Genomic DNA, 25,025 nt, shown 5'->3' with positions numbered 1-25,025 from the left:
TCTACCCAGGAACACGAGTACAGGACATTACAAGGCTGCTTCCTACTGTTCTACCCAGGAACACGAGTACAGGACATCACAAGGCTGCTTCCGACTGTTCTACCCAGGAGCACGAGTACAGGACATCACAAGGCTGCTTCCTACTGTTCTACCCAGGAACACGAGTACAGGACATCACAAGGCTGCTTCCTACTGTTCTACCCAGGAGTACAGGACATCACAAGGCTGCTTCCGACTGTTCTACCCAGGAGCACGAGTACAGGACATCACAAGGCTGCTTCCTACTGTTCTACCCAGGAGCACGAGTACAGGACATCACAAGGCTGCTTCCGACTGTTCTACCCAGGAGCACGAGTACAGGACATCACAAGGCTGCTTCCTACTGTTCTACCCAGGAGCACGAGTACAGGACATCACAAGGCTGCTTCCTACTGTTCTACCCAGGAGCACGAGTACAGGACATCACAAGGCTGCTTCCTACTGTTCTACCCAGGAACACGAGTACAGGACATCACAAGGCTGCTTCCTACTGTTCTACCCAGGAGTACAGGACATCACAAGGCTGCTTCCGACTGTTCTACCCAGGAGTACAGGACATCACAAGGCTGCTTCCTACTGTTCTACCCAGGAACACGAGTACAGGACATCACAAGGCTGCTTCCTACTGTTCTACCCAGGAGCACGAGTACAGGACATCACAAGGCTGCTTCCTACTGTTCTACCCAGGAACACGAGTACAGGACATTACAAGGCTGCTTCCTACTGTTCTACCCAGGAACACGAGTACAGGACATCACAAGGCTGCTTCCTACTGTTCTACCCAGGAACACGAGTACAGGACATCACAAGGCTGCTTCCTACTGTTCTACCCAGGAACACGAGTACAGGACATCACAAGGCTGCTTCCTACTGTTCTACCCAGGAGTACAGGACATCACAAGGCTGCTTCCGACTGTTCTACCCAGAAACACGAGTACAGGACATCACAAGGCTGCTTCCTACTGTTCTACCCAGGAGCACGAGTACAGGACATCACAAGGCGGCTTCCTACTGTTCTACCCAGGAACACGAGTACAGGACATCACAAGGCTGCTTCCTACTGTTCTACCCAGGAGCACGAGTACAGGACATCACAAGGCTGCTTCCTACTGTTCTACCCAGGAGTACAGGACATCACAAGGCTGCTTCCTACTGTTCTACCCAGGAACACGAGTACAGGACATCACAAGGCTGCTTCCTACTGTTCTACCCAGGAGCACGAGTACAGGACATCACAAGGCTGCTTCCTACTGTTCTACCCAGGAGCACGAGTACAGGACATCACAAGGCTGCTTCCTACTGTTCTACCCAGGAGTACAGGACATCACAAGGCTGCTTCCGACTGTTCTACCCAGGAACACGAGTACAGGACATCACAAGGCTGCTTCCTACTGTTCTAACCAGGAACACGAGTACAGGACATTACAAGGCTGCTTCCGACTGTTCTACCCAGGAACACGAGTACAGGACATCACAAGGCTGCTTCCGACTGTTCTACCCAGGAGCACGAGTACAGGACATTACAAGGCTGCTTCCTACTGTTCTACCCAGGAGCACGAGTACAGGACATCACAAGGCTGCTTCCGACTGTTCTACCCAGGAGCACGAGTACAGGACATTACAAGGCTGCTTCCTACTGTTCTACCCAGGAACACGAGTACAGGACATTACAAGGCTGCTTCCTACTGTTCTACCCAGGAACACGAGTACAGGACATCACAAGGCTGCTTCCGACTGTTCTACCCAGAAACACGAGTACAGGACATCACAAGGCTGCTTCCTACTGTTCTACCCAGGAACACGAGTACAGGACATCACAAGGCTGCTTCCTACTGTTCTACCCAGGAGCACGAGTACAGGACATCACAAGGCTGATTCCTACTGTTCTACCCAGGAGTACAGGACATCACAAGGCTGCTTCCTACTGTTCTACCCAGGAACACGAGTACAGGACATTACAAGACTGATTCCGACTGTTCTACCCAGGAGCACGAGTACAGGACATTACAAGGCTGCTTCCTACTGTTCTACCCAGAAACACGAGTACAGGACATCACAAGGCTGCTTCCTACTGTTCTACCCAGGAGCACGAGTACAGGACATCACAAGGCTGCTTCCTACTGTTCTACCCAGGAACACGAGTACAGGACATCACAAGGCTGCTTCCGACTGTTCTACCCAGGAGCACGAGTACAGGACATTACAAGGCTGCTTCCTACTGTTCTACCCAGAAACACGAGTACAGGACATCACAAGGCTGCTTCCTACTGTTCTACCCAGGAGCACGAGTACAGGACATCACAAGGCTGCTTCCTACTGTTCTACCCAGGAACACGAGTACAGGACATCACAAGGCTGCTTCCGACTGTTCTACCCAGGAGCACGAGTACAGGACATTACAAGGCTGCTTCCTACTGTTCTACCCAGGAGCACGAGTACAGGACATTACAAGGCTGCTTCCGACTGTTCTACCCAGGAGCACGAGTACAGGACATTACAAGGCTGCTTCCTACTGTTCTACCCAGGAGCACGAGTACAGGACATCACAAGGCTGCTTCCTACTGTTCTACCCAGGAACACGAGTACAGGACATCACAAGGCTGCTTCCTACTGTTCTACCCAGGAGCACGAGTACAGGACATCACAAGGCTGCTTCCTACTGTTCTACCCAGGAGCACGAGTACAGGACATCACAAGGCTGCTTCCTACTGTTCTACCCAGGAGCACGAGTACAGGACATCACAAGGCTGCTTCCTACTGTTCTACCCAGGAGTACAGGACATCACAAGGCTGCTTCCGACTGTTCTACCCAGGAACACGAGTACAGGACATCACAAGGCTGCTTCCTACTGTTCTAACCAGGAACACGAGTACAGGACATCACAAGGCTGCTTCCTACTGTTCTACCCAGGAGCACGAGTACAGGACATCACAAGGCTGCTTCCTACTGTTCTACCCAGGAGCACGAGTACAGGACATCACAAGGCTGCTTCCTACTGTTCTACCCAGGAGCACGAGTACAGGACATTACAAGGCTGCTTCCTACTGTTCTACCCAGGAACACGAGTACAGGACATTACAAGGCTGCTTCCTACTGTTCTACCCAGGAACACGAGTACAGGACATTACAAGGCTGCTTCCTACTGTTCTACCCAGGAACACGAGTACAGGACATTACAAGGCTGCTTCCTACTGTTCTACCCAGGAACACGAGTACAGGACATCACAAGGCTGCTTCCGACTGTTCTACCCAGGAGCACGAGTACAGGACATTACAAGGCTGCTTCCTACTGTTCTACCCAGGAACACGAGTACAGGACATCACAAGGCTGATTCCTACTGTTCTAACCAGGAGTACAGGACATCACAAGGCTGCTTCCGACTGTTCTACCCAGGAGCACGAGTACAGGACATCACAAGGCTGCTTCCTACTGTTCTACCCAGGAACACGAGTACAGGACATTACAAGGCTGCTTCCTACTGTTCTACCCAGGAGCACGAGTACAGGACATTACAAGGCTGCTTCCTACTGTTCTACCCAGGAGCACGAGTACAGGACATTACAAGGCTGCTTCCTACTGTTCTACCCAGGAACACGAGTACAGGACATCACAAGGCTGCTTCCTACTGTTCTACCCAGGAACACGAGTACAGGACATCACAAGGCTGCTTCTGACTGTTCTACCCAGGAACACGAGTACAGGACATTACAAGGCTGCTTCCTACTGTTCTACCCAGGAACACGAGTACAGGACATCACAAGGCTGATTCCTACTGTTCTACCCAGGAGCACGAGTACAGGACATTACAAGGCTGCTTCCTACTGTTCTACCCAGGAACACGAGTACAGGACATCACAAGGCTGCTTCCTACTGTTCTACCCAGGAGCACGAGTACAGGACATTACAAGGCTGCTTCCTACTGTTCTACCCAGGAACACGAGTACAGGACATTACAAGGCTGCTTCCTACTGTTCTACCCAGGAACACGAGTACAGGACATCACAAGGCTGCTTCCTACTGTTCTACCCAGGAACACGAGTACAGGACATTACAAGGCTGCTTCCTACTGTTCTACCCAGGAGCACGAGTACAGGACATTACAAGGCTGCTTCCTACTGTTCTACCCAGGAGCACGAGTACAAGACATCACAAGGCTGATTCCTACTGTTCTACCCAGGAGCACGAGTACAGGACATCACAAGGCTGCTTCCGACTGTTCTACCACAGATGCCGGGAGCTGACACTGTCGTAGTCCATGTGGGGTCAAACGACATCAGGAGGGCTAGCTCGGAACATTTGACAATGGATTTTAAAGAACTGATGTTAGCATTAAAAGACTCCAAAAAATGGCCAATCATTTCAGGTCGAGTACCATCGTTGGGCCGCGGGTGTGAAAGATTCAGCAGACTGCTGGCATTACACATCTGGCTAAAATACTACTGTAGCTCTGCTGGAGTCACTTTTATTGATAACTTTGACACCTTCTGGAAACAGAAGATACTCTACAGGAATGACAGAGTCCATCCAAATCATCTTGGCTCCTGGACACACAGTTCAAGGCTGCGTTGAAACAATGACTGGTAAATGATCCAAGACCAGCTCAATTAATCCCTACCATTGTGACAATGAGTCATCATAATGCTGCATCAAATGTACATGATCTTAGGGACATTGGCAATCACAATGAAAGTAATTTAATTTATGTACCCCTAATTGCACCGAATACATCTGTTTATTCTACAGCTATTGTAAGCAGTAATCATGAGCCTATAAAACAGAGTTACACGGTTAGCACTGAGGCGGTGTGTGCAACGGATGTGAAATGGCTAGTTAGCGGGTTTAAAGTTATACTGTTACATGTGCAATAGCAGTAAGACCACTTCAGCTCCAATGTAAATAACATGAGTAAGTCTACCTCTGATAGTTTCTCAATAAAGCATTAAAAACAATTAAGCAACCCAGAAAAGTGCTAAAAATAGCCCATATTAACATATGTAGCCTAAGAAACAAGGTCCATGAAGTCAATAACTTGCTTGTAACAGATGACATTCATATTTTATCTCTGAAACTGACTTAGATAATACCTCTGATGATACAGTGGTAGCAATACATGGTTATAACATCTACTGAAAAGACAGAAATGCCAACGGAGGCAGTGTCGCGATCTATATACAGAACCACATTCCTGTAAAGCTTAGAGACGATCTAATGTTAAATACTGTTGAAGTAATATGGCTACAGGTTCATCTGCCTCACCTTAAGCCCATTCTGGTGGGAAGCTGCTACAGACCACCAAGTGCTAACAGTCAGTATCTGGATAATATGTGTGAAATGCTTGATAATGTATGTGATATCATCGGAGAAGTATATTTTCTGGGTGAACATTGACTGACTATCATCAAGCTGCCCACTCAGGAAAAAACGTCAAACTATAACCAGCGCCTGTAACCTGGATCAGGTTATCAGTCAACCTACCAGGGTAGTTACAAACAGCACAGGAATTAAATCATCAACATGTATTAATCACATCTTTACTAATGCTGCAGATATTTGCTTTAAAGCAGTATCCAGATCCATAGGATGTAGTGATCACAGTATAATAGCCATATCTAGGAGAACCAAGGTCCCAAAGGCTGGGCCTAATAAAGTGTATAAGAGGTCATACGAGACGTTTTGTAATGATTCATATCTTGATGATGTAAAGAATATTTGCTGGTCTGTGGTGTGTAATGAGGAGCAACCAAACGCTGCACTTGACGCATTTATGAAACTACTTATTCCAGTTATTAATAAGCACACACCCATCAGGAAAATGACTGTAAAAACGGTTAAATCCCCTTGGATTGCTTGTATGGTTTGTATGGTTGAGCGGGATGAGGCAAAAGCTATGGCAATTAAGTCTGGCACCCCAACTAACGCTGAGACTATTCATCCAAGTATATCGGACCAAATTATGAAAGACAATAATTGTACTTTTGAATTCCGTAAAGTCATTGTGGAAGAGGTGAACACATTATTGTTGTCTATCAACAATGACAAGCCACCGGGGTCTGACAATCTGGATGGAAAATGACTGAGGATAATAGCAGACGATATTGCCACTCCTATTTGCCACATGTTCAATTTAAGCCTACTAAAAAGTGTTTGCCCTCAGGCCTGGAGGGAAGCTAAAGTCATTTCGCTACCTAAGAATAGTAAAGCCCCCTTTACTGGCTCAAATAGCCGACCAATCAGCCTGTTACTAACCCTTAGTAAACGTCTGTAAAAAATAGTGTTTGACCAGATTCAATGCTATTTCACAGTAAACAAATGTCAGCATGCTTATAGGGAAGGACACTCAAAAAGCACAGCACTTAAACAAATGACTGATGATTGGCTGAGAGAAATTGATGATAAAATGATTGTGGGGGGTGTCTTGTTAGACTTCTGTGCAGCTTTTGATATTATCGATCATAGTCTGCTGCTGGAAAAACATATATGTTATGGCTTTACACCTCTGCTATAATGTGGATAAAGAGTTACTTGTCTAACAGAACACAGAGGGTGTTCTTTAATGGAAGCCTATCAATATATAATCCAGTTAGAATCAGAAATTCCCCAGCATAGCTGTTTAGGCCCCTTGCTTTTTTACATTTTTACTAATGCCACTGACTTTGAGTAAAGCCAGAATGTCTATGTATGTGGATGACTCAACACTATACACGTCAGCTACTACAGCGACTGAAATGACTGCAACACTCAACAGAGCTGCAGTTAGTTTCAGAGTGGGTGGCAAGGAATAAGTTAAACCTCAACTAAATCTTGTAATAAGTCATGTGGAAATTGAGCAAGTTGAGATGACTAAACTGCTTGGAGTAACCCTAGATTGTAAACTGTCATGGTGAAAACATATTGATGCAGTGGTAGCTAAGATGGGGAGTCTGTCTTTAATAAAGCGATGCTCTGCCTTCTTAACAACACTATCAACAAGGCAGGTCCTATAGGCCCTAGTTTTGTCACACCTTGACTACTGTTCAGTCCTGTGGTCAGGTGTCACAAAAAAGGACTTAGGAAAATTGCAATTGGCTCAGAACAGGGCAGCATGGCTGGCCCTTGGATGTACACAGAGAGCTAATATTAATAATATGCATGTCAATCTCTCCTGTCTGAAAGTGGAGGAGACTATGGGAGGCACACAGTACTACATAGAGCCATGACTACATGGAACTCTATTTCACATCAAGTAACTGACTCAAGCAGTAAAATTAGATTAAAAAAACAGATAAAAATACACCTTATGGAACAGCGGGGACTGTGAAGCAACACAAACAGAGGCACACACACACACACACACACACACACACACACACACACACACACACACACACACACACACACACACACACACACACACACACACACACACACACACACACACACACACACACACACAAACACATAGTGTGTAGTGAAATTATTGTAATGTTTTTAAAATTGTATAAACTGCCTTAATTTTGCTGGACCCCAGGAAGAGTAGCTGCTGCTTTGGCAGCAGCTAATGGGGATCCATAATAAATACAAATACAAATAACCTCAGGCCTCCCAGCTACCTTGACCTCCTTCCTCCCAATCACTCATTCCTCCACCCCTGCATCCATCTCTCCATCCCTCTATCTTCCCAACCCCCTGCATTTATGATTGGTAGTAGATATTGAAGCTCATAAAGGATCTGGGGTGACACACACACGCGCACACACACTCGCACACACACAGACGTACAGCCATTAACAGTATTGTTGTAGCCGGTGCTGTTGTAGCTGGCACTGGTGAGAGTCTCCTTGCTGCCGCTGCGGGAGTTCCGAGTGCTGCCCCAAGGGTCGTTGTCATAGCAACCAGATCTAGCTTTCATCTCCTCCTTTAGGATCATCCTCCCTATACCACTCTGGATCTGAGAGAGAGAGACAGAGAGAGAGAGAGAGAGAGAAAGAGAGAGAGAGTCGAGAGAGAGACAGAGACAGCAAGAGACAGAGAGAGAGAGAGAGAGAAAGTAGGGGTAGAGAGAGGGGATGGGGGAGAGGGGAGATAGAGAGAGTGAGAAGGAGAGAGAGAAAGTTGAAGAGAATAAATAAAAAACATTATCCCACAAATCTCCCACAAATTTGTGAGCAGAGTAAATATGGAATAATGAGAGAATTTTATTTTTTATTTTATTTAACCTTTATTTAACCAGGTAGGCAAATTGAGAACACGTTCTCATTTACAATTGCGACCTGGCCAAGATAAAGCAAAGCAGTTCGACACATACAACAACACATAGTTACACATGGAGTAAAAACAAACATATAGTCAATAATACAGTGAAAAAAAAAATAAAAAAATAAGTCTATATACAATGTGAGCAAGTGAGGTGAGATAAGGGAGGTGAAGGCAAACAGATATATGTATAAATAAATAAAAATATAAAAAGGCCATGGAGTGAGTACAACACAGCAAGTAAAATAAAAACTAAAAAAAACACTGGAATGGTTGGTTTGCATTGGAAGAAAGTGCAAAGTAGAGACAGAAATAATGGGGTGCAAAGGAGCAAAATAAATTAATAAATAAATACAGTAGGTAAAGAGGTAGTTGTTTGGGCTAAATTGTAGATGGGTTATGTACAGGTGCAGTAATCTATGAGCTGCTCTGACAGCTGGTGCTTAAAGCTAGTGAGGGAGATAGGTGTTTCCAGTTTCAGAGATTTTTGTAGTTCGTTCCAGTCATTGGCAGCAGAGAACTGGAAGGAGAGGCGTCCAAAGGAAGAATTGGTTTTGGGGGTGACTAGAGAGATATACCTGCTGGAGCGCGTGCTACGGGTAGGTGCTGCTATGGTGACCAGCGAGCTGAGATAAGGGGGGACTTTACCTAGCAGGGTCTTGTAGATGACCTGGAACCAATGGGTTTGGCGACGAGTATGAAGCGAGGGCCAGCCAACGAGAGTGTACAGGTCGCAGTGGTGGGTAGTATATGGGGATTTGGTGACAAAACGGATGGCACTGTGATAGACTGCATCCAATTTATTGAGTAGGGTTTTGGAGGCTATTTTGTAAATGACATCACCGAAGTCGAGGATTGGTAGGATGGTCAGTTTTACAAGGGTATGTTTGGCAGCATGAGTAAAGGATGCTTTGTTGCGGAATAGGAAGCCAATTCTAGATTTGACTTTGGATTGGAGATGTTTGATGTGGGTCTGGAAGGAGAGTTTACAGTCTAACCAGACACCTAGGTATTTGTAGTTGTCCACATATTCTAAGTCAGAGCCGTCCAAAGTAGTGATGTTGGACAGGCGGTCAGGAGCAGGCAGCGATCGGTTGAAGAGCATGCATTTGGTTTTACTTGTATTTAAGAGCAGTTGGAGGCCACGGAAGGAGAGTTGTATGGCAAGGGGGGAGAAAGGGGAGGTGGGGGAGAGGGATAGAGGGGGAGAGAGAATCTCACTCTTTGAAGACTGCTGTGACTCCAGCTCTCTTCATCTCCTCCTGTAGAGTACCTTCTTCTAGGAGCACAGAGAACTGGGGAGAGAGAGAGAGAAAGAAAGATAGAGAGAGAGAGAGAGAGAGAGAGAGAGAGAGAGAGGGGGGGGAGACAGAGAGAAAGAGAGAGAAACAATGAAAGAGAGAGAGAGAGATTGAGAGATATCCTTAGAAATGGCTTACTCTTTGAAGACTGAGATATAGTAACCGATGGTAACATAAAAAACAACTGTTAGTAGTATGGTTAGAAATGTCATTGGTATTCACTGCAATGTTGTAGTTCCCAAGGTACGTCAATCCTGATTATTAGTTCAGCACAAGACGACCCACCACGCCTCTCCCGTCAAATTCAAAACCAAGGACTGAAGATGAGAGATTCCTTTCACATGGCTAGCAGCTAGCAAGCCTTATTTTGTTAGTAAAAAAAAATCGGTGGAGAGAGAGTAGGGTGTAAGGTGTAGGGTATACCTTTAGGGGATCTGGGATAGGGGTAGGTGTCAGACTCTGACTGTGTGTAGGGTTCTGGAGAGTAGGGTGTAGGGTGTAGGGTGTAGGGTATACCTTTAGGGGATCTGGGATAGGGGTAGGAGTCAGACTGACTGTGTGTAGGGTTCTGGAGAGTAGGGTGTAGGGTGTAGGGTATACCTTTAGGGGATCTGGGATAGGGGTAGGTGTCAGACTCTGACTGTGTGTAGGGTTCTGGAGTGTAGGGTGTAGGGTGTAGGGTGTAGGGTATACCTTTAGGGGATCTGGGATAGGGGTAGGTGTCAGACTCTGACTGTGTGTAGGGTTCTGGAGAGTAGGGTGTAGGGTGTAGGGTGTAGGGTATACCTTTAGGGGATCTGGGATAGGGGTAGGAGTCAGACTGACTGTGTGTAGGGTTCTGGAGAGTAGGGTGTAGGGTGTAGGGTATACCTTTAGGGGATCTGGGATAGGGGTAGGTGTCAGACTCTGACTGTGTGTAGGGTTCTGGAGAGTAGGGTGTAGGGTGTAGGGTGTAGGGTATACCTCTAGGGGATCTGGGATAGGGGTAGGAGTCAGACTGACTGTGTGTAGGGTTCTGGAGTGTAGGGTGTAGGGTGTAGGGTGTAGGGTATACCTTTAGGGGATCTGGGATAGGGGTAGGAGTCAGACTGACTGTGTGTAGGGTTCTGGAGTGTAGGGTGTAGGGTGTAGGGTGTAGGGTATACCTCTAGGGGATCTGGGATAGGGGTAGGAGTCAGACTGACTGTGTGTAGGGTTCTGGAGTGTAGGGTGTAGGGTGTAGGGTGTAGGGTATACCTCTAGGGGATCTGGGATAGGGGTAGGAGTCAGACTGACTGTGTGTAGGGTTCTGGAGTGTAGGGTGTAGGGTGTAGGGTGTAGGGTATACCTTTAGGGGATCTGGGATAGGGGTAGGAGTCAGACTGACTGTGTGTAGGGTTCTGGAGAGTAGGGTGTAAGGTGTAGGGTGTAGGGTATACCTTTAGGGGATCTGGGATAGGGGTAGGAGTCAGACTGACTGTGTGTAGGGTTCTGGAGAGTAGGGTGTAAGGTGTAGGGTATACCTTTAGGGGATCTGGGATAGGGGTAGGTGTCAGACTCTGACTGTGTGTAGGGTTCTGGAGAGTAGGTAGACAGTCTGGAGGAGGTGATTAGATCTTCGCTAGTCCTGCTTTTGGTGGCTGGGAGATTGTCTGTGGAGAGATGAGTGGACTGTTAACACAAGAAACAGTTTAGAGGTAGTGTGCGTTCAAAATAAGCCCCTAATCCCTATATAGTGGTCATAGAATGGTCCCTATGGTATGGGAGTAAGGTACCATTTGAGACACAGTGATCCAACAGTGACCCAAAGGTCATACAGAGGAAGATACTGTACTGGGAAAGAGAGTACAGGAAGTGTTATAGAAGGTATATTCTACATGATTTGTTTCAGTCCCAGTCCAAAGATTTATCTCAGAGAGACAGTCAGCTGGTGCAGACAGACAGGTCAGTAGATAGTCAGCTGGTACAGACAGACAGGTCAGTAGATAGTCAGCTGGTACAGACAGACAGGTGTGTAGATAGTCAGCTGGTACAGACAGACAGGTGAGTAGATAGTCAGCTGGTACAGACAGACAGGTGAGTAGATAGTCAGCTGGTACAGATAGACAGGTGAGTAGATAGTCAGCTGGTACAGACAGACAGGTGAGTAGATAGTCAGCTGGTACAGATAGACAGGTCAGTAGATAGTCAGCTGGTACAGACAGACAGGTGAGTAGATAGTCAGCTGGTACAGACAGACAGGTCAGTAGATAGTCAGCTGGTACAGACAGACAGGTCAGTAGATAATCAGCTGGTACAGACAGACAGGTGAGTAGATAGTCAGCTGGTACAGACAGACAGGTGAGTAGATAGTCAGCGGGTACAGACAGACAGGTGAGTAGATAGTCAGCTGGTACAGACAGACAGGTGAGTAGATAGTCAGCTGGTATAGACAGACAGGTGAGTAGATAGTCAGCTGGTATAGACAGACAGGTGAGTAGATAGTCAGCTGGTATAGACAGACAGGTGAGTAGATAGTCAGCTGGTACAGGCAGACAGGTGAGTAGATAGTCAGCTGGTATAGACAGACAGGTGAGTAGATAGTCAGCTGGTATAGATAGCCAGGTGAGTAGATAGTCAGCTGGTACAGACAGACAGGTCAGTAGATAGTCAGCTGGTACAGACAGACAGGTCAGTAGATAGTCAGCTGGTACAGACAGACAGGTGAGTAGATAGTCAGCTGGTACAGATAGACAGGTCAGTAGATAATCAGCTGGTACAGACAGACAGGTGAGTAGATAGTCAGCTGGTACAGACAGACAGGTGAGTAGATAGTCAGCGGGTACAGACAGACAGGTAAGTAGATAGTCAGCTGGTACAGACAGACAGGTGAGTAGATAGTCAGCTGGTATAGACAGACAGGTGAGTAGATAGTCAGCTGGTATAGACAGACAGGTGAGTAGATAGTCAGCTGGTACAGACAGACAGGTGAGTAGATAGTCAGCTGGTATAGACAGACAGGTGAGTAGATAGTCAGCTGGTATAGACAGACAGGTGAGTAGATAGTCAGCTGGTATAGACAGACAGGTGAGTAGATAGTCAGCTGGTATAGACAGACAGGTGAGTAGATAGTCAGCTGGTATAGATAGCCAGGTGAGTAGATAGTCAGCTGGTATAGATAGCCAGGTCAGTAGATAGTCAGCTGGTACAGACAGACAGGTGAGTAGATAGTCAGCTGGTACAGACAGACAGGTCAGTAGATAGTCAGCTGGTACAGATAGACAGGTCAGTAGATAGTCAGCTGGTACAGATAGACAGGTGAGTAGACAGTCAGCTGGTACAGACAGACAGGTGAGTAGACACAGGGAGTGATCGGCTCTTACCCACACAGAAAGAGACTAAACCCAGGTGTACAGCTGAGACAGAGGCCTGTTAGCCTGTTGTATGAGCTCAGGTTAGGGTCTGGGGAGCCTGTTGTATGAGCTCAGGTTAGGGTCTGGGGAGCCTGTTGTATGAGCTCAGGTTAGGGTCTGGGGAGGGTATTGATGCTATTGAGAGGTAATACCCAGTAAATGAGAGTCAATGGGATCAACATGCAGTGTAATGCCAGACTGATAGACAGGCATACAGACAAACAGACAGGCAGACAGACAGTGAAGGACGGAGGTACTTACAGAGGTGAGTTAGTTCATCAGGGAAAAGTGAAGCAGAGTGAAGGAGGGAAGTGAATTAAAGTGATCAGAAACAATAAACAGAAAAGGGAGACATTATTGGCATCCCAAGAGGAACGTTTACAGAGTAGCAATGAACCACACTCACACCACGATAACACAAACAGACACACCACGATAATACACACACACACACCCACACACCACGATAATAAACACACACACCACGATAATACACACACACACACCCACACACCACGATAATAAACACACACCCACACACCACGATAATAAACACACACACCACGATAATACACACACACACACCCACACACCACGATAATAAACACACACACCACGATAATAAACACACACACCACGATAATACACGCACGCATACACACACACACGCACGCACACACACACACACACACACACACACACACACCACGATAATACACACACACACGCACACACATGCACGCGCACACGCACACACACACACAATGACATGGCATGCAGGTCGACCGGTAAGATCTACTGTCTCCTTCATTTGAGAAGGATGTTTAAGGCTTTTTTTATCTCATCCAAATAAATAATATTTTATAAAGAGCAATGATTGGACTGTTGGCTGAGAAGGGGAGGGGATAGCAGTCTTTATACTCTGATTGGACTGTTGGCTGAGACGCGGAGGGGATAGTAGTCTTTATACTCTGATTGGACTGTTGGCTGAGAAGGGGAGGGGATAGCAGTCTTTATACTCTGATTGGACTGTTGGCTGAGAAGGGGAGGGGATAGCAGTCTTTATACTCTGATTGGACTGTTGGCTGAGAAGGGGGGGGATAGCAGTCTTTATATACTGATTGGACTGTTGGCTGAGAAGGGGAGGGGATAGCAGTCTTTATACTCTGATTGGACTGTTGGCTGAGAAGGGGAGGGGGGGCCGAAGGAGACAGTAATGAGTCACCACTGCCATGAGGTGACCGTTCTTTCACCATGCGCCTTCACATAAGAGGGAGCTCCGTTCTATCGCTCATTACAAGTCAACGTAATTCTCCGATTGAAAAGTTATTCAAGATATATTTTAACAAGATTCTAAAGATTGATTCAATACATCGTTTGACATGTGCCTACTGACTGTTACGGAACTTTTGGACATTTCGTCAGGTTTTAGTGAACGTTCTTCGTGACTTTGGAATTGTTTACCAAACACGCTAACCAAAGTAGCTAATTGGACATAAATAACGGACATTATCGAACAAATCAAGCATTTATTGTGGACCTGGGATTCCTGGGAGTGCATTCTGATGAAGATCATCAAAGGTAAGGGAATATTTATCATGTAATTTCTGGTTTCTGTTGACTCCAATATGGCGGCTAATTTGACTATTGTTCTGAGCTCCGTCTCAGATTATTGCATGGTTTGCTTTTTCCGTAAAGTTTTTTTGAAATCTGACACAGCGGTTGCATTAAGGAGAGGTATATCTATAATTCCATGTGCATAACTTGTTTTATCATCTACATTTACATTTACATTTACATTTAAGTCATTTAGCAGACGCTCTTATCCAGAGCGACTTATGATGAGTATTTCTGTTTAACCTGTTGAGGATGGGGGCGCTGTTGTCACTATTTATGCTAATCGTGTAATTTTTGAAACGGCTTCCCACAAAATTCTTGATCGTACAATATGCATATTATTATTATTATTGGATAGAAAACAGTCTATAGTTTCTATAGGAGTTGAAATTTTGTCTCTAAGTGGAACAGAACCCATTCTACAGCAATTTCCCTGACATGGAGTCAGATTTCAGAAATGTTGGCCCCTGATCTGGAGTCAGTTAAAAGGTCACAGTTATTGCTATGAGTATACGGACACTGCTTACGTCTTCCCCTGGATGCCTTTACGTGATGACGATTTGAATGGGGTCGATTGCGCGTTCACAGGCACTATAAATTAAAAAACCCTGTAGCTAGGAACTCTTTTCTTGCTGCGTAATGCGCCTGGAGGACATCGACCCGCACTTGTTCCAAGCATTAGTGGAGGGAGCAATATTACTCTGGTCATGTTTCTACTCGTTATGGGAGTTAAAAACATCATAAGGTAGTTAATTTAAAGCGTTTTATAGCAATTTATATCCGTTTAGTGCGATTTTGGGACATTTATTTCTGAAACGCTGTGAATTGCTGGGCACGCTTCCAGTTCATCCCGAACGCAGTTGGCATTTCCACATGGCAAGAGGACAGCTTTCCACCAAAAGACGATTAGACCCAAGAAAGGATCCTTTGCCCAAGATACTGATGGAAGAACAGCTCAAAGTAGGACATTTTTATTATGATAAATCGTGTTTCTGTCGAAAAATGTTAGTGGCTTAGGACGCCATGTTTTTTGACGTAGCTTCGCTTGGCGCAAACTGTATTGAAAAGTAAGGATAATTTAAAAAATGTAATTCCGCGATTGTATTAAGAATTAAATTGTCTATCAATCCCTGTCCACCCTATATTTTTTTGTCACGTTTATGAGTATTTATGTATAAGAGTAGATCACTGTCTAATATGGCGCACGGACATTTTCTCACCAGCTGGGCTACATTTCACATTGTCTAACCATGATTTTGGTGGCTAAATATGCACATTTTCGATCAAACTCTATATGGATTGTGTAATATGATGTTACAGGAGTGTCATCTGAAGAATTCTGAGAAGGTTAGTGAAAAAATTAATACATTTTGGCGATGTTGACGTTATCGCTCACTTTGGCTAGAATCAATGCTGGGCTGCTATGTGCTATGTGCTATGCTAATATAACGATTTATTGTGTTTTCGCTGTAAGACACTTAGAAAATCTGAAATATTGTCTGTATTCACAGGATCTGTGTCTTTCGATTAGTGTATGCTGTGTATTTTTACGAAATGTTTGATGATTAGTAAGTAGGTAAACACGTTGCTCTATGTAGTTATTCTAGTCCATTTGTGACGGTGGGTGCAATTGTAACCTATGCCATCTACCTGAAATATGCACATTTTTCTAACAAAACCTATCCCATACCATAAATATGTTATCAGACTGTCATCTGATGAGTTTTTTTCTTGGTTAGGGGCTATAAATATCTTAGTTTAGCCGAATTGGTGATAGCTACTGGTGTTGGTGGACAAATAAAAGATGGTGGATTATGCTAATGTGTTTTTAGTTAATAGATGTACATCTTTACATATTGTGTCTTCCCTGTAAAACATTTTAAAAATCGGACATGTTGGCTGGATTCACAAGATCTGTGTCTTTCATTAGCTGTATTGGACTTTAATGTGTGAAAGTTAAATATTTTAAAAATATATTTTTTTTTAATTTCGCGGCACTGGTTTTTCAGTGGGGGTGGGGGGGGAGTGCCGCTAGCGGCACCCTCATCCTAGACAGGTTAAACGATGTGTTATATAAATATGAACTTTATCAAACAAAACATACATGTATTGTGTAACATTAAGTCCTATGAGTGTCATCTGTTGAAGATCATCAAAGGTTAGTGATTCATTTTATCTCTATATGTGCTTTTTGTGACTGCTATCTTTTGCTGGAAAAATGGCTGTGCTTATTGTGGTTAGGACAACGATCAGGATAAGACAACGACCAGGTGACTGAAAAACAAAACGGTTAGGACAACGACCACTGATAGGACAACGACCAGGATAAGGCGGGCTAAACCACTGTACCCGTTCTCTTATAGATGGGAGGTTTGTGGTAGATGTTGGGTTCGACTGAGGCTGGGGAAAGAGAGAGAAGGAGAGAGGGAGAAAGAGAGAACAAGAGAAGGGAGAAGAGTGATGTGAAACATGGAGGAGTGAGGGAGGGCGGAGTGAGGGAGGAGTGAGGGAGGGAGGGGTAGAATGAGGTAAAGAAAGAAGTACAAAGGGAAGTGCTGTACCGTATCATAGCTACCGTAGCTGATAACAAGAGAGTGAGGAAATATAAAAATCGAGGAGGAGCAGAAGTGGAGAAGAGAAGATGGAAAGATGAGGAGATGAAGAGAAGGGCGCGTCCCAAATGACACCACTATAAAGAATAGGGGGCTATTTGGAACACAGTTGAAGTGTATTCCTACCTGGTACATGGAAATGCTTGGGGGCGTGGTTTGTGGTAGAAGAACTAGGCCGTCCCTCCAGCGAGCCGTAATAGGGCGAGCTCCTGCCACTCTCAGAGCCTGCAGCCAGCACTAGCCAATCACAGCAAAGGAAACATGAGCATGAAGAAATCCTTTGTCCTGCCCTCCAGTCCCTCCCAACCAATCATAACCAAAGGAAAATGTGATCAACAGTGTCTGCCAGGCAATCACCTGAGCCAATTAGGTGCAGTATGCATTTCAACAGCATTGAGGAAAGGCATACTGCACTATCTGAGCACAGGAAGCTAGAAGGAATGTTATAAGTCTCCTTCCCCTTCTGATCACTGCTTTTAAATGAACTGACTGCTGTAAGTGATACGGTGGAAGATCTATCCACTGCTTTTACGGTCAGTGGCCAGAAATTGAATGAGATTGACAGGAAGAGGAGGAATGTATTTGTACAGCACTTTTAGAGACAGATGAATTCCAGAGTGCTTAAGAGCAACCTGAGGCTAGACCCTCTTGCTCTTTAATGCATTTGTAAAACACGCTACACAAATACGATTTAATTGATTGAAAGGTTGATTGATTGGTTGATTGAGTGAGTGAGTGCGTGTGTGTGTGACTCACCGGGGTGTCCATAGTGCTGCGGTGAGCAAGGCGTGATGGGAGACATGGCTTGACGGCTGAAGGAGGGAGAGTCCATGTAGCTGGGGCTGGAACCCTGTCTCTGTTTCATGTCTACACTGTCATACAGCTTCTAGAGGGAGGGAGGGAGAAAGAGAGACAGAGATAGAGTGATGGGAAAGGGAAAAGAGAGGGAGATATACAGGGAGTTCATAACTATCCACTTATCCAAAGGCAACTGATCACAGAAATTCTTCTTCTTTCTGTTGGAAACAAGGTTACTAACCTGAGAATAGAGAGTCCCAAGTGACTCCAAAACAACACGGTTACCAACCTGAGAATAGAGAGTCCCAAGTGACTGTAAAACAACACGGTTACTAACCTGAGAATAGAGAGTCCCAAGTGACTGTAAAACAACACGGTTACTAACCTGAGAATAGAGAGTCCCAAGTGACTGTAAAACAACACGGTTACTAACCTGAGAATAGAGAGTCCCAGGTGACTGTAAAACAACACGGTTACTAACCTGAGAATAGAGAGTCCCAAGTGACTGTAAAACAACACGGTTACTAACCTGAGAATAGAGAGTCCCAAGTGACTCCAAAACAACACGGTTACTAACCTGAGAATAGAGAGTCCCAAGTGACTGTAAAACAACACGGTTACTAACCTGAGAATAGAGAGTCCCAGGTGACCGTAAAACAACACGGTTACTAACCTGAGAATAGAGAGTCCCAAGTGACTGTAAAACAACACGGTTACTAACCTGAGAATAGAGAGTCCCAAGTGACTCCAAAACAACACGGTTACTAACCTGAGAATAGAGAGTCCCAAGTGACTGAAAAACAACACGTTTACTAACCTGAGAATAGAGAGTCCCAGGTGACTGTAAAACAACACGGTTACTAACCTGAGAATAGAGAGTCCCAAGTGACTGTAAAAGAAATACATGAGAAAGAAATAAGGCAGAAGCCATTGTCTGAAGCATAATGGACCATTATCTCAACCGTGGAAATGGATTCAGTTCAGTCTACATTGACATCAATTTTAGAAATATACAGTATTTATTTCTCTTGTTGAACTGTCAGTGAATTTAGAGAAAATGTATAGGAAAATAACATAGGTGTATTTCCTGATAGCTTCAAAGCACGTAATACCTCTCCATAGCTGAAGGCCTCTATGTCATCTGAGGAGTATCTGGGGTAGGGCTGGGAGGATGATATGGTAGGATGATTCTGTGGCTGGTAGGATGATATGGTAGGATGATGCTGTGGCTGGTAAGATGATATGGTAGGATGATGCTGTGGCTGGTAGGATGATATGGTAGGATGATGCTGTGGCTGGTAGGATGATATGGTAGGATGATGCTGTTGCTGGTAGGATGATATGGTAGAATGATGCTGTTGCTGGTAGGATGATATGGTAGGATGATTCTGTGGCTGGTAGGATGATATGGTAGGATGATGCTGTGGCTGGTAGGATGATATGGTAGGACGATGCTGTTGCTGGTAGGATGATATGGTAGAATGATGCTGTTGCTGGTAGGATGATATGGTAGGATGATTCTGTGGCTGGTAGGATGATATGAGGTCAGGTGGCTGGACCTCATATATGGCCTTGAGCTTAGGCAGTGCGGCCAAGTCCTTATAGCCTGGCATCACATTCTCCACCCTGGCCTGGGACAGGACATGACACACACACACACACACACACACACACACACACACACACACACACACACACACACACACACACACACACACACACACACACACACACACACACACACACACACACACACACACACACACACACACACACACACACACACAAAGAAACAACCACACACACACAGATACATGAAAGACATTTACACATGAAAACCCAATGACATGGATAGTGTTCTACAGACTGTAAAGCATGCTGACAGTACAGCCATACACTGACACAACACACACTGTACAGTGAACATGTGACTGACTGCTGAATATGTACTGCAGGGTCTGACAACTCCCTGAGATGACCTCCAGCTCCACAAAGCAGTGAGAGAGAGCGAGAGAGATAGAGAGAGAGAGATAGAGAGCTTACTCTGTGTTTTGCAATCATCCATCACCCTGAGCAGAAAGGTCATGGATTACGAGGCCAGAGCTCAGAGAACAAACACTGTCTCTACGTGTGTTTATGTGCATGCATGTGTAATCTAATATTTCCAACAGCAGTAGTGACTATGCAGGACAGTTCAGAAAAGACTAGTAGCAGTCCAAACAGAGCACACAGTCACATACACACAGGCTGTGTTCCAACATAACAGACGGACATAACAAGAGGACCTAGGTAGCAGTGTAAGGTGAGGTCAAGGGTCAGGGTTTAGGGGTGAGTGATGAGTGGAGTATGAACAGGTGTCTCCTATCTGTATTGGGCAGGGCCACAGTGACAGTCACAATTATCTCTCCTTCCTCCCAGTGTGCACTTGTTCACTTCCCTTCACTGATTTAACATGGTCCACTCACACCTGCACAGTCGTGAAGAGGGCATGACCGTGCCTCTTCCCCCTCAGGAGGCTGAAAAGATTTGGCATGGGCCCTCAGATCCTCAAACAGTTATACAGCTGCACCATCGAGAGCATATTGACTGGCTTCATTACCACTTGGTATGGTAAATGCACAACCCTCGACCGCAAGGCGCTACAGAGGGTCGTGCGGACTGCCCAGTACATCACGGGAGCCGAGCTCCCTGCCATCCAGATCCTCTATATTAAGAGGTGTCAGAGGAAGGCCCTAAAAAATTGCCAAAGACTCCCAAGTCATAGACTGTTCACTGTGCTACCGTCCAGCAAACGGTACCGGAGCATCGGCACTCAGACCAACAGGCTCCAAGAGAGCTTCTACCCCGAAACCACAAGACTGCTAAATAGTTAAATGAATGGTTACCCGGACTATCTGCACTTACTCTATCTCATATAGACTATACACACACTATATAAACACACTACACTAACACTCTCACACAAAACACACACACATTCACATACTGTACATACACACACACACACACACACACATACACACATAACACACACACTTACTGACAACACAAACACACATACACTTACACAAACATACACACACACACTTTTACACTTATCATACATATGCTGTTGCTACTCTGTTATTATATTTCCTGATGCCTAGTCACTTTACCCCCCTTAATGTAAATATCTACCCCAATTACCTTGTTATTATCTATCCTGATGCCACTTTACCCCCCTTAATGTAAATATCTACCCCAATTACCTTGTTATTATCTATCCTGATGCCAGTTTACCCCCCTTAATGTAAATATCTACCCCAATTACCTTGTTATTATCTATCCTGATGCCACTTTACCCCCCTTAATGTAAATATCTACCCCAATTACCTTGTTATTATCTATCCTGATGCCACTTTATCCCCCTTAATGTAAATATCTACCCCAATTACCTTGTTATTATCTATCCTGATGCCACTTTACCCCCCTTAATGTAAATATCTACCCCAATTACCTTGTTATTATCTATCCTGATGCCACTTTATCCCCCTTAATGTAAATATCTACCCCAATTACCTTGTTATTATATATCCTGATGCCTAGTCACTTTACCCACTTTACATCTCACGGTAAAGAATACATATAGTATTCATATTAGGATAAATATTTCATTTTATTTAATAGTAAATTACATAGTAAATTACAGGTTTACAGCAATCCAACTTTTTTAGATAGTGAGAAATAGTGAACGAGTGCACACTTCAGGAGAAAATGGATTTGTCCATTGGGTTTTTATATTCAAAGCTAGTGAGCCCTGAAGGTTGGGTGGAGGTAGAGGAAGATTGGCTAGTGATTGGTTACTCACACAGATGACACGACTGGGAGAGCCAATTGACGAGCCCGGTGGAGAGATGGATGTCTCTGACAGACGTCTGTGCTGTGGGAAGAAAGAAAAGAAAGAGATGAAGAAGTGTAAGAAAGAGAAACATTCCAGATGACGTTGGGGAAAGTTTGTATTTTGTACTTATTAAGGATCCCCATTAGTTCTGACAAGGCAGCAGCTACTCTCCCTGGGGTTTATTAAGGATCCCCATTAGTTCTGACAAGGCAGCAGCTACTCTCCCTGGGGTTTATTAAGGATCCCCATTAGTTCTGCCAAGGCAGCAGCTACTCTCCCTGGGGTTTATTAAGGATCCCCATTCGTTCTACCAAGGCAGCAGCTACTCTTCCTGGGGTTTATTAAGGATCCCCATTAGTTCCTGCCGAGGCAGCAGCTACTCTCCCTGGGGTTTATTATGGATCCCCATTAGGTCCTGCCAAGGCAGCAGCTACTCTTCCTGGAATGTATTAAGGATCCCCATTCGTTCTACCAAGGCAGCAGCTACTCTTCCTGGGGTTTATTAAGGATACCCATTAGTTCTGCCAAGGCAGCAGCTACTCTCCCTGGGTTTTATTATGGATCCCCATTAGTTCTGCCAAGGCAGCAGCTACTCTCCCTGGGTTTTATTATGGATCCCCATTAGTTCTGCCAAGGCAGCAGCTACTCTTCCTGGGGTCCAAACACATTAAAGCATTTACATTACACACAAAACAAAAAATAAAGCTACACATCATATAACATTATTTCAACACTACATATCTAAAGGTAGAGTGATATCTGTGTTTCTGTAGAAGTAGAGTGATATCTGTGTTTCTGTAGAGTAGAATGATATCTGTGTTTCTGTAGAGTAGAGTGATATCTGTGTTTCTGTAGAGTAGAGTGATATCTGTGTTTCTGTAGAGTAGAGTGATATCTGTGTTTCTGTAGAGTAGAGTGATATCTGTGTTTCTGTAGAGTAGAGTCATATCTGTGTTTCTGTAGAAGTAGAGTGATATCTGTGTTTCTGTAGAGTAGAGTGATATCTGTGTTTCTGTAGAGTAAAGTGATATCTGTGTTTCTGTAGAGTAGAGTCATATCTGTGTTTCTGGAGAAGTAGAGTGATATCTGTGTTTCTGTAGAGTAGAGTGATATCTGTGTTCCTGTAGAGTAAAGTGATATATGTGTTTCTGTAGAGTAGAGTGATATATGTGTTTCTGTAGAGAAGAGATATATCTGTGTTTCTGTAGAGTAGAGTGATATCTGTGTTTATGTAGAGTAGAGTGATATCTGTAATTCTGTAGAAGTAGAGTGATATCTGTGTTTCTGTAAAAGTAGAATGATATCTGTGTTTCTGTAGAGTAGAGTGATATCTGTGTTTCTGTAGAAGTAGAGTGATATCTGTGTTTCTGTAGAGTGATATCTGTGTTTCTGTAGAGTAGAGTGATATCTGTGTTTCTGTAGAGTGATATCTGTGTTTCTGTAGAGTAGAGTCATATCTGTGTTTCTGTAGAAGTAGAGTGATATCTGTGTTTCTGTAGAGTAGAGTGATATCTGTGTTCCTGTAGAGTAAAGTGATATATGTGTTTCTGTAGAGTTAAGTGATATATGTGTTTCTGTCTCACCCTGAGTCTTCTCTCTGATCTGGCTGCTTGCTTACACAAAGGGTGCCACACCTCACCACCTGAGAGAGAGAGAGAGAGAGAGAGAGAGAGAGAGAGAGAGAGAGAGAGAGAGAGAGAGAGAGAGAGAGAGAGAGAGAGAGAGAGAGAGAGAGAGAGAGACAGAGAGAGAGAGAGAGAGAAAGAGAGAGAGAGAGAGAGAGAGAGAGAGAGAGAGAGAGAGAGAGAGAGCACAGACTCATACATTTCCTCAGCGAAAAAAATGTGTTGAGCAAATGTCAAATTGGCTTTTAGCAAATTACCGTATGACAGACCACATATTCACCCTGCATACCCTAATTGGCAAACAAGCAAACCAAAACAAAGGCAAACTCTTCCTTTGCTTTGTGGATAAAAAAAAAACATTTGACTCAATTTGGCACAAGGGTCTGCTATACAAATTGATGGAAAGTAGTGTTGGGGGAAAACATACAACATTATGAAATCCATGTACACAAACAACAAGTGTGCGTGCGGTTAAACTTGTCATAAAACACACACATTTCTTTCCACAGGGCCAGGGGGTGAGACAGGGATGCAGCTTAAGCCCCACTCTCTTCAACATATATATCAACAAATTGGCGAAGGCACTAGAACTGTCTGCAGCACCCGGCCTCACCCTACTAGAATCTGAAGTCAAATGTCTACTGTTTGCTGATGACCTGGTGCTTCTGTCCCAAACCAAGGAGGGCCTACAGCAGCACCTAGATCTTCTGCACAGATTATGTTAGAACTGGGTCCTGACAGTAAATCTCAGTAAGACAAAGCTAATGGTGTTCCAAAAAAGGCTTGTTTTGTGTTGGGGATTGTGGGTGGTTGTCTTCTGTCTTTGTGTTCTGCACCAGATAGGACTGTCTCGGTTTTCACATTTGTTATGTGTGGCTGGGTCAAGTGGGAGACTTGAGCCAGTTCCCCGTGCTTACCATAAGGAGCAGTTGGCTAAATTGAGGTACGAGTCGGAGAATGTGGAGGAGTTATTGGCCAGATTGGAGGAAAGTGAAAGGATGGGAGATTATGAGACATTTGATGAGTTGTTGGTGATATTGGAGGAGAGTGAAGAGAGAGAGATGTTGGTTTGGCGCAGTATACACGGTACTCGCCCTGAGGTGTGTGATTACCGTGGAGAGCGGGAGTACGGGCAGACACCGTGTTATGCGGAAGAGCGCACGGTGTCTCCTGTACGTGTGCTTAGCCCGGTGCGGGTTATTCCTCCTCCCCGCACTGGTAGGGCTAGATTGGGCATTGAGCCAGGTGCTATGAAGCCGGCTCAACGCGTCTGGTCTCCAGTGCGTCTCCTCGGGCCGGCATACATGGCACCAGCCTTACGCATGGTGTCCCCGGTTCGCCAACACAGCCCAGTGCGGGTTATTCCACCTCCCTGCACTAGTCGGGCTACAGGGAGCATACAACCAGCTAAGGTTGGACAGGCTCGGTGCTCAAGGGAGCCAGTACGCCTGCACGGTCCGGTATATCCGGCGCCACCTTCCCGCCCCAGCCCAGTACCACCAGTGCCGGTACCACGCACCAAGCCTACTGTGCGCCTCGAGAGTCCAG

General features: G+C 45.0%; 1 protein-coding gene across 7 annotated transcripts in view; it reads right to left on the bottom strand.

The window, feature by feature from the left end:
• The window catches only part of LOC129827392 (actin-binding LIM protein 3-like), a 102,021-nt gene that overhangs the window by 8,871 nt on the left and 68,125 nt on the right, over positions 1-25,025 (bottom strand). Inside the window, exons 8-16 of one of the 7 annotated variants that reach the window (XM_055888185.1) lie at positions 23,436-23,494; positions 21,820-21,891; positions 18,838-18,861; positions 17,931-18,060; positions 17,301-17,411; positions 16,912-16,962; positions 11,077-11,193; positions 9,495-9,568; positions 7,800-7,968 (exon numbers count right to left, since the gene is read on the bottom strand). In XM_055888185.1, the coding sequence (XP_055744160.1) occupies positions 7,800-7,968; positions 9,495-9,568; positions 11,077-11,193; positions 16,912-16,962; positions 17,301-17,411; positions 17,931-18,060; positions 18,838-18,861; positions 21,820-21,891; positions 23,436-23,494 (807 nt within the window). Of the gene's footprint in view, positions 1-7,799; positions 7,969-9,494; positions 9,569-10,890; positions 11,206-16,911; positions 16,963-17,300; positions 17,412-17,930; positions 18,061-18,213; positions 18,862-19,084; positions 19,604-21,819; positions 21,892-23,435; positions 23,495-25,025 lie in introns of those variants that run through there. The other 6 variants (XM_055888184.1, XM_055888183.1, XM_055888179.1 and 3 more) reach the window with 6 other exon arrangements.

This window comes from Salvelinus fontinalis, chromosome 29 (assembly GCF_029448725.1).
Source record: "Salvelinus fontinalis isolate EN_2023a chromosome 29, ASM2944872v1, whole genome shotgun sequence".
Taxonomy (NCBI): Eukaryota; Metazoa; Chordata; class Actinopteri; order Salmoniformes; family Salmonidae; genus Salvelinus; species Salvelinus fontinalis.
This window is presented reverse-complemented; position numbering and strand designations above follow the sequence as displayed.